Source organism: Lynx rufus, unplaced genomic scaffold (assembly GCF_022079265.1).
Source record: "Lynx rufus isolate CCGP_SWC_20201006 ecotype Redwood Valley unplaced genomic scaffold, mLynRuf1.p SCAF_10, whole genome shotgun sequence".
NCBI classification, from domain to species: Eukaryota; Metazoa; Chordata; class Mammalia; order Carnivora; family Felidae; genus Lynx; species Lynx rufus.
Genome location: NW_025814824.1, coordinates 24,006,835 through 24,026,200, shown reverse-complemented (window position 1 = coordinate 24,026,200; position 19,366 = coordinate 24,006,835). Strand labels below are relative to the sequence as shown.

At 42.7% G+C, this 19,366-nt stretch overlaps 1 protein-coding gene across 1 annotated transcript in view; it reads left to right on the top strand.

Moving 5' to 3' along the window:
* Positions 1 to 18,213, top strand: part of RASEF (RAS and EF-hand domain containing) — a 77,586-nt gene extending 59,373 nt beyond the window's left edge. Inside the window, exons 13-17 of the mRNA XM_047097575.1 lie at positions 356 to 437; positions 2,098 to 2,212; positions 7,401 to 7,520; positions 10,068 to 10,144; positions 18,108 to 18,213. Of these exons, the coding sequence (XP_046953531.1) occupies positions 356 to 437; positions 2,098 to 2,212; positions 7,401 to 7,520; positions 10,068 to 10,144; positions 18,108 to 18,213 (500 nt within the window). The remainder of the gene's footprint in view (positions 1 to 355; positions 438 to 2,097; positions 2,213 to 7,400; positions 7,521 to 10,067; positions 10,145 to 18,107) is intronic.
* Positions 18,214 to 19,366: the final 1,153 nt, after the last annotated feature.

Here is a 19,366-nt window from a genome sequence, read left to right as displayed (position 1 = left end):
ATATGCACGTTTATGTGCACACAAGCACATACACATGCACACACACAAACACAGAGACATAACTGAGTTTGTCTGATTACCCAAGCAAATAGAACATAGATTTTCCTTTTGTCCATAGATTAAATCCTTCCCCAAGTCAGCCAACCTGCAGATGGTACATCTGTGTGCACACGTGTGGTCTGACTTGTAATTAGTATCTGAAGGTCAGTCCCCTTGAAGGCCACATTCATTCCTGTCTACCTCACTGAGCTTGGGCTTATTGGCTTTTTTCTTATCCCAGTAGTGCTTGAGAGTAAAAGAACAATAGAATTATTTACATCATGTTCCCTCATGTTCTCTTATAATTCCTTCTTAGGAGTTGATTTTCAAATGAAAACTCTCATTGTGGATGGAGAGCGAACGGTCCTGCAGCTCTGGGATACAGCCGGTCAGGAGAGGCAAGTGCTTTGTTTGGTGCTTCGGGCTCTGCTTAGGTTTGCCTAGACAAGCCTCCTAAGGTGCTTGGTGTTTTTTTCTGCTCGTGATCATATAATTATATTACAATTTCAGGAATGCGCACTTTTTGCCACATTCTTCCCTCCTTCACTTACCTGTCCGTTGTCTGTGGAGATCTTTAGGCTTCCTCTGAGCCTGTGTTGACTTGGGAAAAAGAGAACAAGGGAATTTAGGTGACCCAACAGTCCAAATGCAGTATCAGTGGGGGCAGGTACTTAGTCGGGTACAGTAAGTGATGGAAAAGAGAATCTGTCCGCTTCCTTCAGTTCAAGGGCAGAGGCACAAACTAAATGGAAGACTCATGTTGGGTGGCATTGCCTTATCTTGCATTCATTGCCAATGACCATAAGTATTAAGCACAGGTTTTAATCTTGTCTAACTCTTTGGAAATAGAATCTCTCCAGTTGTTCAACTAAGTTTGGGTGCTGCCTGCCTGTGTACCAGGCACTACTCAGGCTGCTAAGATTCAGCAGTGAACAGACACAGATATGTAAAAGCTGTTCACCCGGAGCTCATATTCTGGAGCAGGCTGAGTTTCAACGTTTAAAAAACATTCATGGGGCGCCTGGGTGGCTCAGTCAGTTAAGCACCCGACTTCGGCTCAGGTCATGATCTCGCAGTTCGTGGGTTCGAACCCCACGTCAGGCTCTGTGCTGGCAGCTCAGAACCTGGAGCCTGCTTCAGTTTCTCTGTTTTCGTCTCTCTCTATCCCGCCTACTCACGCACTCTCTTTCTCTCTCTCTCTCTTTCTCTCTCTCTCTTTCTCTCTCTCAAATATAAATAAACATTAAAAAATTAATTAAAAAAAAACAAAAAAATATTTGTGGTTGGGATGCCTGGGTGGCTCAGTTGGTTGGGCGACCGACTTCAACTCAGGTCATGATCTCACAGTTTGTGAGTTCAAGCCCCGCATCGGGCTCTCTGCTGTCGGCATGGAGCCTGCTTCAGATCCTCTGTCCCCATCTCTCTGCCCCTGCCCTCTAAGATAAATAAACATTTAAAAAATATTTTTTAAAAAAAGGAATAAAAAACATTCACGGTTGATGTGGCCTTACTGAAGATAATATAAAATAGGGCAGTTGGCTTAGAGTTGGGACATACACGTTGAGGTATATGCTCTTCCCCTCACGAGCTGCCCCTCACCCTGTGTATACAGTTTCTGGCCTGTTGCAGCCGTTGTTCTTCTTTCATGTGACCCCCCCCCCACCAAAACGGAGATTTTCTCTCTTGTGCATCTCCCTCCCTCCTCTGTGTCCCACGTGTAGGTTCAGGAGCTTGTTGCCAAGGCTGAAATTTTTAAGAAATTATGCTCCAACCTTGTCCTGGTTATGTTTTGCGGTTTGCAGACATTCTTGGGGGTAGTTTGATGGAGAAATTGATTGGCTCTTGTAGATTAGCACCCCAGATTGTTGTCCAGTTACCTTCCGCTGAGACATCCCAGTCCTTGGAGGTGGCTGTTTCACAGTGACGGTTGCCGTTAGAGTCTTCTCAAGGGAGGCTCATTATAGAAGATGAGAAAAAAAGCATAAAAGAGATGAAGGGGCAGCTCCTGCCCAGTGGACTGATTAGAACCGTTACTTAACATGCTTTTCTCTTTGCCAGATTCAGAAGTATTGCCAAGTCTTACTTCAGGAGAGCAGATGGCGTTCTGTTGCTGTATGATGTGACGTGCGAGAAATCCTTTCTTAATGTACGAGAGTGGGTAGATATGATTGAGGTAAGACCTCAACACAGAGAAACAAACCAAAAATTACACAAGAGAGTCATAGGCCGTCTTGGAATGTGCGATTTCTTTTCTTGGTTGAAGTGCACACCGGTAGAGACCATTGGTCCAGGCTGTCACAGGAAGGACTGGGTGTTAGAGGGAGTTTCCAGTGACACTTGGAAGTATTGGTCTCTTCCTCAGTAGCTGGGTAGGTTTCCACAGAACCATGGATACCACTGAAGGGAGCTTCTGGGAATGAAACTTGGGGATGTTCTTACAGATGAAATCAGAACCCTTTTGGAAGTAAATGCACATGTAGGCAGCCTGAGAAGAAGCTGCTTTTACACATGGGGTAGTGTGTAGCATGACTGGGTGTTGCACAGGGCCTTCCATGCATGCCGGACGTGTGGGTGTCGCATCACGGATGTGAGCATGTGCACGGCCCAGTTCTGTGGCACCTGCGTTCTCAGCCTTGTGGTGGCAGTAATTTGGGTATCACTGAAATACCAGTTGGTATGTTATTTATTTATTTACTTTTTAATTTTTTTTAAATGTTTGTTTATTTTTGAGAGAGATAGAGACAGAATGCAAGTGGGTTGGGGCAGAGAGAGAGGGAGGCACAGAATCTGAAGCAGGCTCCAGGGCTCCGAGCTGTCAACACAGAGCCTGATGCAGGGCTCGAACTCACGAGCTGTGAGATCATGACCTGAGCCGAAGTCGGACGCTCAACCAACTGAGCCACCTGGGTGCCCCTCCAGTTGGTATTTTATTTTTTTTTTTTTTCTTTTTTTTTTTTTTTTTTTTTTTTTTTTATGAAGTTTATTGACAAATTGGTTTCCATACAACACCCAGTGCTCATCCCAAAAGGTGCCCTCCTCAATACCCATCACCCACCCGCCCCTCCCTCCCACCCTCCAGTTGGTATTTTAAACATACGTGGTAACATCTGTGCTCTTTTTTGTTTGTTTGTTAAATGAGATGATGCCTTTCATCTGAGGACCTTTCTTATCTTTGGTTTCGTGGTGAATAATTTCTGAAAGTAGGAAATGATTTTGACCATAGTGTGCTGCCAGAGGTTATTTTTTTTAAGTTTTATTTATTTTTTTAAAGGTTTATTTATTTAGAGAGAGAGAGAATCCTAAGCAGGCTCCATGCTGTCAGTACAGAGCTTGATGTGGGGCTCGATCCCAGAACCATGACGAGATCATGACCTGAAACAAAATCAAAAGTCAAATGCTTAACCGACTGAGCCACCCAGGTGTCTTGCTGTCAGCGTTTATTTTTTTTTTTAATTTTTCTTAATGTTTATTTATTATTTTTGAGAGACAGAGCATGAATGGGGAAAGGGCAGAGAGGGAGAGGGAGACACAGAATCCAAAGCAGGCTCCAGGCTCTGAGCTGTCAGCACAGAGCCCGACGTGGGGCTCAAACTCACGAACCATGAGATCATGACCTGAGCCAAAGTTAGTCGCTTAACTGACTGAGCCACCCAGGAGCCCCCAGCAGTTATTAATCAACATAAAACTGCAAGCTATGGTTCAATATACTCTTTTAATTTTTTTTTTAACGTTTATTTATTATTGAGAGACAGACACAGTGCGTGAGCAGGGGAGGGGCAGAGAGAGGGGGAAACACAGAATCATAAGTAGGCTCCAAGCTCTGAGCTGTCAGCACAGAGCCCGACACGGGGCTCGAACTCACAAACTGAGAGATCATGACCTGAGCCAAAGTCAGTCACCCAACCAACTGAGCCACCCAGGCACCACTCAATATACTCTTTTAGAAAAAATAAAATTAGGGGCGCCTGGGTGGCGCAGTCGGTTAAGCATCCGACTTCAGCCAGGTCACGATCTCGCGGTCCGTGAGTTCGAGCCCCGTGTCGGGCTCTGGGCTGATGGCTCAGAGCCTGGAGCCTGTTTCCGATTCTGTGTCTCCCTCTCTCTCTGCCCCTCCCCCGTTCATGCTCTGTCTCTCTCTGTCCCAAAAATAAATAAACGTTGAAAAAAAAAAAAGAAAAAAGAAAAAATAAAATTAAAAAAAATAGTGGCTAATATAATTTTTCAATTAAGTCCATTATCTATAATTTTTAACAGGCATGAAATAGTACAGTGGTGGCTAAACACAGAACTGATTGCTGTATGATACCAGGTTAGCCTCTAGATTCTTCAGTTGGGCCTATTTAATACCCTATCAAAAATAGAATTAATGATCTCTTTCTAACTAAAGAAGTGATGTGAGAAATGACAAAGAAATGTGCATTTTGTTCTACTGAAATATCATGGCTTAAATTTGTTATAAATAACGATGAAAGTGTGTTGACATTTACGTAGAATTTTTATTTCACAAAACTTTCCACATGTTATATTCATCTCTGTAATGTATCTGAGAAAAGAAGTAAAAAGTGTAATGTTTTTCTCACTTTTTTATGTGAAACTTGAGGTAGAGAAAGAATAGGACAATGGCTTGTGGTTATTTAGAGGTTAGGAGTTGAATGGGGAATTGGCTCTCCTGATTCAACCCTGGTTGCTACTGGGATAAAGCACCAGAGTAAGCAGTGGGTTGAGAAAAGCTTTTGAGGTCCAGAAAGGAATTCCAAGGTACCATCAGTGAACAGAGGAAAAGCAGCTGCTCAAGGGAACAGACAGACCTCCCTGGGACAGAGCGATGAGTCCAGAATGACATAATCCCAGCAAACTCATACCCCACAGAAATTCAAAATCTATAGCAAAACTTTTTGTTGTTAAAACTATCAGACTTAGTCTTTGTTTTTTGTTTGTTTGGTTTTTTAATTGTTGTTGTTGTTTTTAGACTTAGTCTTTGTTTTAAGTCTTTGGATTTATGCTCAAGGAAAGGAGGCCTAAAGGCAAGGTCAGCCCATGTTGAAACGGCCCTTAGTGACCAGCCACAGCATGTACCAGGACCTCATAATTTGCCGTGATTTGCTAATCACCAACACATGATAAGTGACTTTTTTAGCTCTTTGGATCACCTTTCACAGGGTCTGAAAAGGATGAAAACTGTATTGAATATGAATGATTGAATTTGCAATCGGGAAAAAATAGATACCAGTTGGCATTAGACTTTCACCTTCAGAAAAAAACAAAGCGTTATAAACCTTTGCCATGGCTCACTCTAATTTGAGGAAATTCTACAGGGACAGTTTATTTATTTATTTATTTATTTAAATGTTTATTTTTGAGAGGGAGAGAGAGAGAGCAAGCAAGAGCGGGGAGGGGCAGAGAGAGACAGAGGATCCAAAGTGGATAGGAAGCGGCCTCTGCACTGATAGCAGAGTGTCTGATGTGGGGCTCGAACTCAGGAACCATGAGATCGTGACCTGAGCTGAAGTTGGCCACTTAACTGACTGAGCCACCCAGACATCCCCTGTAGGGACAGTTTATATGGCCACTATAAATATGGGTAGAAACTCAGATTATGATTGTTGGGGTAAGCCAGAGCGTTGTAGTAGAACTTCAGCGGTGAACAGACCCTCTGAATTATTAGTGAATACACTTTGATAAAAACCACTGGGTTACAAAGTCGTGCAACAAAATTAGGGATAAAGTTAAATTTTGGCCATTTACTCACCTGTCATGAATAATGTATTGATTGAATAATTGGGTGAAAGTTGAAGGGAGGAGACACTTGAGATGTGGGATCTCTTCCTGACTTTTACACATTCAAGAGCATTTTGGGAGTGCCTCCTTTGTGCACGTACTATTCTAGAGCCTGCAGTGTATCCATTAATAAACGGAGAGCCCTATCCTTACGGGGCTTGCACTCTAGTAGGGGAAACATAACTAGCAATAAATATGTAAAATAAATAGAATTGTAGAAAATAACAAATCTTGTAGCAACAAGAAGAGAGCAGGGGAAGGGGCCTGATGATGAAGCACTGGACCGCAGGTGGTGTGGTCAGCGTGGCCTCCCTGGAAGGTGGAGTTTGAGTCAAGACCTGAAGGAACTGCCAGTCTTTACTGGAATGACTTTGGGAAGTCATTTGGATGCTTGGGTTCTTGGCTTACTTAAGTGAATATTTGTTTAATGGCTTCCAAATGGTGCCCCCTTGGAACCTGAGCAGTTTGCCCAAGAAGCACAATTAATTAACACGTTAGTGGATGGAGTGCCTAGTTTCTGGGAGGGCCTTTTATTTCCTTTCCCCCTTTGCTGTTATCACACTCTGGTGCAAGGAAAATGGTCTGAAGAGAAAGGAAGTCAGGTATAATGTCATCATTTTTAATGCTTATTTCTTGATCTCGTGACAGGTAGGGCACCAAACTGAAAGAACACCTTGTATCTTAGACACTGCAAAGGGCACGTCCCATGTGCCTTAGTCGGGGCTCCTGCTTTTCGTGCTTAGGAACCAGAACCCTGTTTTTCTGTGCTGGTCAGGTCATCTTCCTCTGTTCTCATCAGCACGTTTTGAGGTCACATGTGCTCTTACTAACTCCTTCATTTTACAAGTGGGGAAACTGAGTCAGAAACATGAAGAGATTTGCCTAATTTCACACACCCACACCAGCAGCCCGGTGGTGGGAGCGGGGGCCTCAAACTCAGCTGTGCTTCTCTCATTTCACGCTCTGCCAGCTTGTGTGGTCCCAGATGGTGGTACAGTTTGTGTAAGTTGATTTAGGAGCATTATCCTTACAATTGATTCCTTTGAATGATTGGTAATTAACTCTTGTAAGAAAAATGAACCTTTTAGAACCTTCATATTTTGCTTTTGTTGTAAACCAGACAGCAGTGCATGTGGAGCCCTCAGGCTCTGTTTTTATCCCATTATGGCTGAGGGATTTCCTGTGTGTTTTGTACCTGAGATAACGAAGTTGACTGGTCATCACCGCTCGTTGGAGTGAAAGCTGCAGAAAATGCTCTGGGCGCCACAGCCAAATATAATTCTGTGGTCATGCCTCTTGAGTTTATATTGGTTTGTACGGTGGCGGGGGGATGGAGTGCATTTGGACCGTGGCCTGGGCCTTTACAAGTTCTTATTTGGCCTCTCTGAATTTCAGTGTTCTCACTTGGCAATGGGAAGAAGTCTGACTCTTTTTAGAGATATTTTGAGGCTTAAAGATCGTCCCTCTATGTCACTTGGCACCCGAGGGGCATTTGGAGAATGGAAGTGGGGTTGGTATTGCTGCTCTTGTCAGTGGAACTTGTTCGGTGTCTGATGAACACACAATTTTATTCTTTATGGCAGGATGCAACCCAGGAGAGCATTCCTATCATGTTGGTGGGAAACAAGGCTGATCTTCGTGACGCTGCTGCAGCAGAGGGACAAAAGTGTGTCCCAGGATACTTTGGAGAAAAGCTAGCCATGGTAAGGGTAGAAGTGGGTCTATTGGGATAGACCTTAGCAGTTCGTGAGCTTTGTAGTTTATGGCCCTTCACTTTTGTCTACATTCACTTTAAGAGGTATTTTGGCAAACCTCCATCCTTTTTTAAAACTTTTTTTTAAACGTTTATTTATTTTTGAGAGAGAGAGATACAGAGTGGGAGTGGGGGATGGGTAGAGAGAGGGAAACACACACTCTGAAGCAGGCTCCAGGCTCTGAGCTGTCAGCACGGAGCCCGATGTGGAGCTCGAACCCATGAATGGTGAGATCATGACCTGAGCCAAAGTCAGATGCTTAACCAACTGAGCCCCCCAGGCACCCCAACCTCCATCCTTTTTGATGGGTCTCCTGTCCTTATTCAGGCAGAACTCCGCTCACCTCCCTTCAATGGATGTAGTTGTACCAAGGATTTAAACCTCTCATGGAAGTAAAATGACCACTTGGTCATCCTCCAGTGGAGAACATTGACAAAGAGTAGCCAGAATTATCCTGCCTTCCTCCCCACTCTCTACCAGTTCCTGGACTCCTGTAGTTCTGGAATCAATGTCAAGGAAAAAGAAGGGTTTCCTGTTTAGAAAACATGGTTGAGTTCCAGAGGTTTACTGTGCCAAAGGGCAGTGTGTCACTTGGGTGGAAGAGCATTGGGAAACTTGTTGTTTTTTTTTCTCTAAGATTTGTGCTTAGTTGAATAGTCTAAATTTGGTTATGCACTTGAATAGAGGATGAAGCCCATGTCTATCCAGCCTATTACCATGGGAAGTGTTTATTCTGCCATTATTACCAGTGTGTGAGAATGCTCCAGGGCCCTCTCACGACCTGTCCTTCCCCAACAAGGAATCAGAGGTACTTGGGTTGGATAAATTCATGCCCTAACAGTCTGATCTGATACTGTGGTCATTGTTGTCTGTCATCAGCACCATGGAAGGGCTGCCCTGTAGCATGGACATGCGGGCTTGAACAATGAGTTTCAGTGTCACTATTTTCAGTTGGAAAATATTTCTTGATTTAAATCTTGGAATTGTGAGCCTAACATGCTAAACATCAAAACCAGGCAGTGAAATACAGAGGGGATTCATTCAACACACACTTCATTGTATCCACTTCATTGTGTGCTGAGCAGAGACTAGAGCACAAAGCAGACAGTCCTTGTCTTCATGTAGTTTATTTCTGGGGGAGATTTATGTAAAACTTACATAATGCGCGTGCCACATTGTCCCACACACCCCCTTGAGAGCACATCATTCCTGGCTATATGTTCCCAAGGTTTGTTTACCTGTGTGTCTTGTGACCCCTACCCCTGTGCATCTGTGGAGGCAATCTCTGTTTCACCCCCTGACATCCTAGCTCTAGAACTCAGCAGCAGTGCTACCCATTTCCACTAGAATTTTGTGATTTTTATGCATTTTCTGTGGAATCCACAGGGGCTCATGGGTGAAGGTCCCACTGTGGAGTGGAATCTTTCCCCATTGTGTCGTTCTCTCTCTCCATGCTCCAGAGCAGCCATTACATCCTCCCCTTGTCCCACATGGACAGTGTTGCCCACACCCAGGCCTTTCCTGAGGGAAATTGTCTCCAGGCAAAGACACAAAAGTAACTTCATCCATTACACTTGTGGCAAGTGCAATGCAGGAAAACCACACAGGGCTGTGCAGCAACTTGTCAGGGTGAGACAACACTGAATCTTAACCTCCGGGGAGGCTTACCTGAAAACCCCAAAGGGTGGTAGGAGTCAGCCTGCAGAAGGGGTTTGATGGGGGAAGGGCATAACCCAGGTAAGGGAAACAGCAGGTGCACAGGTCTCGAGGTAGGAGGGAATTTAGAACATTGTAGAAACGGAGGGAAGGTCAGGGTAATTGGAGCATTGTGAGTGAGGGGAGATGATGTCAGGTAAAGCTGGGGGGTGGGCTGGGACTGCATTGTCAGCCGTGGTGAAGCACTTGAGCGTTACTTGAGGAGGAATGAGAAGCATTGAAAGGTTTGAAGCGGGAGAATATGATCTGTGATCCTATACATAACTGCTGGGAGGTTGAATAATAGAGGCCTAGAAGATGTCCATTGGTTTTAGCAACATGGAGGTTGCTGAATCTTGATAGGAAAAGATGATAGTGTGAAGGGATGTGTGTTAGCTGCTGGCCCAAAGGACACATACTTTTGATGGACGTTTAATTCGTGAGTGGTTACCTTAAACTATCATTTTTACTTCTCTCAGATGATCTTTTAGAGAACATTTGTAGCAACTGCGATAGGACTGTGGGAAGAACCTTAAAACATGAAATTGTGTACAGTGCTTACTTTTAAGGCAAAATAAAATTCCTCTGACTAGAAACTGTTTCTGGCATAACTACATTCAGATTCAATCTTTCTTAAAGCATTGAAACTCTGAATCCAGTTTCTTGGCTATTAGCATCCTCAACAGAAGAGTATTTTTATTTTATTTGTTGGTTTTAAAAGCTAAAATTCCGGGAGACCTAAGAAAGAGACCTGAGAGAGAGAGAATTCTTCATTTAATTGTGTGTATTTCTTTTCTACAGACCTATGGGGCATTGTTCTGTGAAACCAGCGCCAAAGATGGCTCGAATGTAGTGGAAGCTGTTCTCCATCTCGCTCGGTAAAGTGTTGCCTCATATTTGGAAAACTGGAAGTAGGATTGAATTTTCATGTAGTTGGTGCATATATCAAATTTCTTGACCATAACATGAATATACATTCGAAAACACAGTCTTGTATTTAGTAGTGGTGAGTGAAACAATTGAGCACAGATTTTATAAAAACTGGTAATGCTGCCTCTGCACTGTGAATGTTGGCAAAGTACCTTTACTGCCAAACAAAACAGGTGCATCTGAGGTGTCGTTGACATTTCTGCAAAATGTCACTGCAAAGCTAATAGTTGACTTGTATGAATCATTTCCAGGAACCAGATTTTAAACACAAGAGACTATTATGAAATTATCTATTATGACATTTTCCTGGGTAAAGGGAAAAAAAAAACCTCAACAAAGCAAATTGTATGTCATGCCAGTTGGAAGCACCTTGTTAAAATTATTAGTCAGATAATTACTAAGCTAAGGTAGTGGTGTTAATAATAAATAACACTTTGGGATATAGATTAGAATGAAAATTATATCATTGAGGAACTTGAATATAAATGTGAGTGTTTTAATCCTTGGAGTAAATTTAATTTTTAGGAAATAACAATATTATCTGTTAGATCTCTCTTTTTTGCCTAGTTTTCTGCCACAAATGAAAAGATGATTCTTTACTAGCCTAAAGGAATTAAATATCCAAAAAAATTGGAAGGAAAGGAAAGGAAAAAAAGAAAAGAAAGTGTACATTAGCAAGATTCAGGCCAGTGATCTTTAATTACTGACAAAGCCATAATTTTAGTGTAATTTGTGTAGGTTTTTTTTCCTGGTCATTTGTGAGGTTTTACAAGAATCTTTTTTTAAAAATTGTTCAATGTTTTTATTTATTATTTTTGAGAGACAGAGACAGAGCACAAGCCCGGGAGGGGCAAAGAGAGAGGGAGACACAAAATCTGAAGCAGGCTCCAGGCTCTGAGCTATCAGCTCAGAGCCTGACGTGGGGCTCAAACCTACCGACTGTGAAATCATAACCTGAGCTGAAGTCGGATGCCCAACCGGTTGAGCCACCCAGGCACCCCTACAAGAATCTTAATTTTAGAAGGATAGTTGGCTTGCTAATATACATTGACAAGTAAAATACCTTGCAGTGTTTTAAGTGCTGCTTTTATATTGATGACTTGGTGTTTCTAGTGCTTACTAGCTGCTTCGACTGGGGCCTTGGGCAAGATCCTTGCCCTCACTTGAGAGAATCAGGAAATGGGCCCCAGGACTTTTTTTTTAAGACTATTTATTTATTTTGAGAGAGAGTGCGCAGGCACACACATGGGGTGAGGTTGGGGGTGGGGAGAGGCAGAGAAAGGAGAGAGAGAGAGAGACAGAGACAGAGACAGAGACAGAGAGAGAGAATTCCAAACAGGTGCCACACTGTTAGCATAGAGCCTGGTGGGGCTCGATCTCATGAACCATGAGATCATGACCTGAGCCAAAAATCAAGGGTCAGATGCTTAACTGACTGAGCCACTCAGCTGCCCCAGGAAATTAGCCCAGGATTTTAAATGGCCTGTTTTTAAAAATTATCTCCTTTGCTATCAGTCCAAGACAGAGAACCACCTTTCCCCACCACACTGGAAATCATCTTTGTTTAAAGCAAAAGCAGTGCTAACTTTGAGTGTGACCTAGAACAGGTAGAAAAAAGGTAAGCATTAAACATTTGTAGATTCAGGGGAATTACTTGGTTTTCTGCCTGTGAGTCGCAGGGAGAATCATGGGCTAGTATTATATTTGTCAAACAAGAACCCAAGTAAAACCTTTGTAAGTTGGGTGAAATAAGTGACTTCGTGCACCTCTGTGTGCATAGGGGCCTCCAGCCATTTTGACCAAGGAAGGCTCACTCAGTAGAGGTGGTGAGAGATTCAGCGAAATGCACGAAAGATGGATTCATTGCTGAACTATTAGTTGTTTACACTTTTCCAGGTGGTCATATGGTGTTTCACTGCAGTATACCCGGGGATTCCAGGGTGGAGGTGATGCACTTGCTGGGCTCGATGGGTGTGGGAAGGGCCTGACTGCAGGTCTGCAGAACATTGCAGGGCCCGAGGCTGACCTGGAACCCCAGGGGAGGTGGAGGGAGCCTTAGCTTTGGCAGTGGGGAGAAAAGGATGCTGTATGTCAGGCCCCCTGTGAGGCTGTCGTTTGCTGCCTAGCTTATTGGAAGACTGTAGTGTCAGGAGGCTCAAAGTCCAATCTTAAATCTGCCCTCGCACAGCCATGGAGTCTCCTCTCGGCCTCTCTAATCTGTAAAATGAGGAAGGAGCCTGGAGGAAACGACCCCCAAGGTCCTTCCGGTTCTGACAGTCCATGGTTCTGTGTATCATAGCCAGTAGTCCACTGAATCCCATAATCACTGTTTAATGCTGAATTGTCTTCACGGGGTCATATTAAAGTTAAATGACTCCAAATTGCCACAGTCACACCCAGAGCACAGAATCGATTCCCTTTATTGTATTGTAAAGATGGGAGAGGCTGTGAGCCGCCTGTGCCTTTTCCCCATCTGCTCCCGCCCGGCGCCCTGTTTACCATGCAGCATCCGCACAGCCATGTGCTTCTTTCCTTAGAACACCTGTGTGCAGAGGCATTTTGATAACGAGGTCACTTCTCGTGAATCACTTATCAAGGAGTTCTTTTATTGTTGTTATTGCATCGTGGCCTGTCAAGGCCTCTGGTTTAGTTACGTTAGCGATGTGTTAAATGTGAAAATTACAAGTAGGGCAAACATGTAAATGCTTGAATTTGCTTTCTATCCTGCCTTCAGATTTGCTTGTCAAAGTACCTATGTCTTGAAATGGCAGAGTCACCACAGGTGAAATTATCATTTTTAAAAGTTTTTCATCCTTCAGAAAGCTATGCATCATCCAAAGCATGTCACATTCTCGATTTGGATCTCACAAGATAATTCCTGTCGTGGCCCCTTTCACACTGTGTTACATCTTAAAACATGTACTATAAGAGTTTATGAATTTGCACAGTCTGAAACAGAATTCTGTTTTGAAAGGTGGCCATAAATGTGTGGTTAACACCTGCAACTACTAATACTGCTTTTTCTGGAAACCTCTCAATCCCAGGAAAAGTTTCTCCTAGAAATGCAGTTTCCTTGTAATGCTGACGGGACATCTGTCACAATCATCATCCCTTGGCAGGTGAATTTGCCATACCAGGACCACAAGTGTTAAGCATTTTGCACTAGATTCAAGTTCCAGGGGCATTTAATTGATCAATTTCTGAAAATTGAAAAAAAAAAAAACCCACAAAAAATGCTTAGGTTGATATTATCAGTTCAGCCGAGGAGCTGAGCCTGTGGGTGTAAATCCATCCATGAGACTGACTCACCTAAAATGCAGCTGTTACGCATGTGGTAGTTTTTGGAGAGATAGTCTAGTTTTCCCAGCCTTAACACTGTTGATTTCCTTAAAGTGGGACATGCCTGCATTTATGATGGATTAAAGAAACCCAAAGGCCAGATGAAAAATATGGGTACATGTTTTTCCTCCTTAATATTTGTTTTCAGGTTCTATAATGTCTGCATTATGTGAGCATTCAGCCCATGGAGGCCCCATACATGATTCAGTAAAGATACCGAGGAAATAAATTTGAGACAGGCCATGTAATTTAACATGAGAGGAAGAGGGGCGCCTGGGTGGCTCAGTCGATTGAGCGTCCGACTTCAGCTCAGGTCATGATCCCGCGGTTCATGAGTTCAAGCCCTACATCGGGCTCTGTGCTGACAGCTCGGAGCCTAGAGCCTGCTTCAGATTCTGTGTCTCTCTGTCTCTTTGCCCCTCCCCTGCTCACACTGTCTCTCTCTCTCCCTCTCTCTCTCTTTCTCTTTCTCTCTCTCTCTCTCCCTGTCTCTGAAAACAAAAAAATAACAACATGAGAGGAAAAGAAGAAACATATGACCAGGCAGCCAGATGATTGTAGCTGATAGAGGCCATTGGAACCCCCAGAAGGAGAGACATGAGTTGTCTTGTGAAGGTGCTATGATTATTATACCCATTCTACAGATCAGAAAATGGAGAATTAGAGTGCTTGATCAACTTGCTCAAAGTGACACAGCCACTAAGTGGCATCATTGGGACTTGTCACGTGAATCTGAAGCGTAGGCTTGTCACTTCAGTGTTGGCAGTCTCAGGATTGCATTCCACATTCTCTTCTTTACTCTCTCTCCACCTAATGCCTTCTGTCCCCAGTGTTTCTAGAACCGTCTCTAGCTGGTGACTTCCACTTTCTGTATTTTTAACCTCCACTTCTTTTTAAAATTCCAAAACCACATCCCCAACCCATCAACAAGTAGGAATTCTGAAGGCATGACTGTATCCAACATGTCTAAACCCTCACAGCCTGGCCTCACCTACCTTTCTGGTGGCATCTCTTATCTTGCTTCCCAAAGGAGTGATAATCTGTGGACACAGTCAAACTTTATTTCTAGTTGTGGCCAGGCTCTTTTATGTTTCCTTGCCTTTATGCATGCTGTTCCCTGAACCTGGACTCTCCTTTCCTCATTAACTGAAGGCCAATCCCTGTCCTTTTTTTTTTTTAAATTAAAAAAATTTTTTTTTTACATTTATTTATTTTTGAGAGAGAGACAGAGCACAGGTCAGGGAGGCACAGAGAGAGAAGGAGACACAGAATCCGAAGCAGGCTCCAGGCTCCGAGCTGTCAGCACAGAGCCTGACATGGGGCTCAAACTCACAAACTGAGATCATGACCTGAGCCGAAGTCGGACGCTTTTTTTTTTTTTTTTTTTATATATGAAGTTTATTGACAAATTGGTTTCCATATAACACCCAGTGCTCATCCCAAAAGGTGTCCTCCTCAATACCCATCACCCACCCGCCCCTCCCTCCCACCCCCCATCAACCCTCAGTTTGTTCTCAGTCTTTAACAGTCTCTTATGCTTTGGCTCTCTCCCACTCTAACGTCCTTTTTTTTTTTTTTTTTTTTTCCTTCCCCTCCCCCATGGGTTCCTGTTAAGTTTCTCAGGATCCACATAAGAGTGAAACCATATGGTATCTGTCTTTCTCTGTATGGCTTATTTCACTTAGCATCACACTCTCCAGTTCCATCCACGTTGCTACAAAAGGCCATATTTCATTTTTTCTCATTGCCACGTAGTATTCCATTGTGTATATAAACCACAATTTCTTTATCCATTCATCAGTTGATGGACATTTAGGCTCTTTCCATAATTTGGCTATTGTTGAGAGTGCTGCTATGAACATTGGGGTACAAGTGCCCCTATGCATCAGTACTCCTGTATCCCTTGGGTAAATTCCTAGCAGTGCTATTGCTGGGTCATAGGGTAGGTCTATTTTTAATTTTCTGAGGAACCTCCACACTGCTTTCCAGAGCGGCTGCACCAATTTGCATTCCCACCAACAGTGCAAGAGGGTTCCCGTTTCTCCACATCCTCTCCAGCATCTATAGTCTCCTGATTTGTTCATTTTGGCCACTCTGACTGGCGTGAGGTGATACCTGAGTGTGGTTTTGATTTGTATTTCCCTGATAAGGAGCGACGCTGAACATCTTTTCATGTGCCTGTTGGCCATCTGGATGTCTTCTTTAGAGAAGTGTCTATTCATGTTTTCTGCCCATTTCTTCACTGGGTTATTTGTTTTTCGGGTGTGGAGTTTGGTGAGCTCTTTATAGATTTTAGATACTAGCCCTTTGTCCGATATGTCATTTGCAAATATCTTTTCCCATTGTGTTGGTTGCCTTTTAGTTTTGTTGGTTGTTTCCTTTGCTGTGCAGAAGCTTTTTATCTTCATAAGGTCCCAGTAATTCACTTTTGCTTTTAATTCCCTTGCCTTTGGGGATGTGTCGAGTAAGAGATTGCTACGGCTGAGGTCAGAGAGGTCTTTTCCTGCTTTCTCCTCTAAGGTTTTGATGGTTTCCTGTCTCACATTTAGGTCCTTTATCCATTTTGAGTTTATTTTTGTAAATGGTGTGAGAAAGTGGTCTAGTTTCAACCTTCTGCATGTTGCTGTCCAGTTCTCCCAGCACCATTTGTTAAAGAGGCTGTCTTTTTTCCATTGGATGTTCTTTCCTGCTTTGTCAAAGATGAGTTGGCCATACGTTTGTGGGTCAAGTTCTGGGGTTTCTATTCTATTCCATTGGTCTGTGTGTCTGTTTTTGTGCCACGAAGTCGGACGCTTAACCAACTGAGCCACCCAGGAACCCTTCAATCCTTGTCCTTTTAAGAGATCCCTCCATTGTCAAAGTCTCCATGAAGCTGTCTCCATAAAGCCTTCCTTTCCTGCAGGCCAGCACGACTGTGGTATACCCTTTGTATTTCCACATCACACTGTGTATGGGCATTAGCAGCTCTCTCAGGGCCTTGTAATGATTTGTTTAGACTTTCTCCCCTTCAAAGCTCACAGAGAGTGTCCCAGAGTTTGTTGAATGACCAAATGTCCGAGATGATGCAGTTGGAAGTTGTATCACTTTCCTGTTGTTGCTGTAATGAACTCCCACGAACGTAGTCCCTTAAGCAGTACAAATTTATCATGTTCCGCTTCTGGTGGTCAGAAGTCTGAAATGAGTCTCGTGGGCTGTTCTAGGTTGGCTCGTGTTCCTTCCTTCTTATCCTGAGTCTTTGTTTCCTTACCTGTGGAGAGAGGATAATAGTACTCACCTGTCAACCTGTCAGGTTTGCATGTGTGTTTATGTTGTGTGCATGTGAATGTGCATTAAATAAGAAAAATGTAAAAATGTAAAGCCTAGCATTTATTAGCTGGCCTTCAGCAAGAATTAATTTCTCTCTCTTTTTTTCTTCCGCTGAGGCATCTTCTTTCCAATTCACAGTATAGTGGTTTTCGAAAGTGATTAGCACAAATGAGCACCTTTTGGAGTTGTGCTGACCAATTCGGACATTCCAGAAGTGTGGCTAACCCAAATTAAGATGTGCTGTAGGTATTAAGTATATGCTGGATTTTGAAGACAGTATAAAAATTATAAAATACTTCATTACTGTTTTTATTGATAATAAATGCTGAAATGACAATATATTTGCTATACTCATTTAAATCAAATATATTAATAAAATTAAATCTGCATATTTGTTTTTACATTTTTTGATGTGGTCTCTGATAAATTTAAAATAGCATATGTGGATTATATTCTATTTCTACTGAAATATATTGCTGTACTAGGAATACGCCAGTCCTTAGTAGTTTCAGGTGGGACTTCAGGGTCCCTGCATGTTTCACGAGCATCCCAAGGAATACACGTGGAAGGATCTTTCCCTAGGAGACTTTTGCAAGATTTTACAGATCTTTTGTCATTGTTGCCTCTAGCTGTTAATTCTAAGAGAAATTTAGGAAGATTTTTCTTTTTCTGGATTTTAACTTAAACATTCATCACGACATCCATGATCATGTATAATTAAAGAATGGTTATAAAGTTATCGTTGTTTTCATGAAGGTCAGCAAGCATGAGTCAGGGATGGAAGCCAGGTTCCAGAGTATTAAGGAGTGAGCTGTGCATGCAGGAGACAATAAAGTGTATGAAACCACCAGAGAGAGCAAGAGTAGGCTGTGCGTGTGTGTGTGTGTGTACCTATGCACATGTGTGTGTGCCTGCCTTTGCACATGTGAGTGTGGCCTGGTGCTCAGAGCACAGCTCTGTGTCTCCTCCAGCTGCCTGACCGAAGGGAAATTTCTTAACCTTTTTTTTTTTTTTTTTTTTTTGCCTTGGTTTCATCATATATCAAATGGGGCACAACAAATTCATATGGTCCTGGTGAGGATTAAGACAGTCAATACCTATAAAGCATTTACCACAAGGTCTGGGTGGCACACAGCAAATGCTCAGCAGTGTTGTTTTTATTTCTACAAAGCCATTTGTGGTTCGGTTTTGTACCTCGATAATTCATTCTCTCTCTCTTTCTTTCTCTCTTCCTATCTCCCTCCCTCCCTTTCCCCCTTCCCCCAGGGAAGTGAAAAAAAGAACTGATGAGGATGACAGCAAATCCATTACCAATCTGAGCGGGACCAGTTCCAAAAAGTCAACCCAGATGAAGAACTGTTGCAGTAGTTAAATCCCACACATCCTTGGCCTCTCAAGTCCCAGAGTGCTAAGTTTCCATGACCTGTTTGCTTCTTGCAGAGTGGTACATCCTACAGACACTGCCTGTGGGAAGTTACAGTGTGGGAGTCTGAATCGTGCTCTAGATCTCTCTGGAGCCCTGGCTTTTTGCTATGTTTCAGTGAATGATTTGGGCCCCCTGGTTAAATATACTTGTCTTGTCCTTGCAGAGTCTCCAAGATAATGTGTAAAAAGTGATAAAAAAAAAAAAAGTCACCTGCTCAGATCAAAGCTGTAGAAGAAACTGACATAATTAGATTCATGTGTAGCTGACTTTGTAGATAATCCATGACAAAATTTTATTTCAAATATTCGATAGTAGAATATTAGTAAAAAGGGGTTACCATCCTAGCTTTACTGCTAACTAGCCTGTGGCCTGAGATCTGTCAGCAACCCACATTAGATCTGTTTCCTCATCTGTGAAACAAGCATCTTGGCCTTGTGGGCCTTGACCTCTCAGATTTTGTGCGCTGTAAGGAGCGGGAAGGAGCGCCTGCTGGCCCACAGTTAATAAGGACTCTGGTTGGTTGTACTTTTTAAATATTGGGGATATTGACTTTTCTCATTTCTGAAACAACAGAACTTGAGAAAAAACATGGTAATGTGTTAGGCTCCAGTGGAGACAGAAAAATCTATTTTTTTTATATATATAAAGAAAAAAACATTTTTTTTTTGACAAAGAGTTGGAAAAAAATGGTACTGTAATCTCAGAATACTTACAAAATCCATGGTTTAGAGTCAATGTTAAAAATTCTAATGAAAACTTAGGAGGCCACATACTACTAAAAATGCAATGCCCAGGAAAGTTGTCACTCTTTACTTAAAAATATATACCAGTAAGTCATGACCATGGATTGGGGACACACAGGAACTGGGAGTGACTGCTAATGGGTATGTGGTTTCTTTGGGGGATGAGAATTTTCTGGAATTACATTGTGATAATGGTTGTACAACTGTGAATATACAAAATAACACTGAATTATATACTTTAAAATGGCTGAAGTTTATGGCATGTGAATTATACCTCATTAAAAAAAAAAAACACTACCAGTAGAAACAATTTAACATTTTGACAAATGAAAATGTGCATGCTTGATTCCTACCTT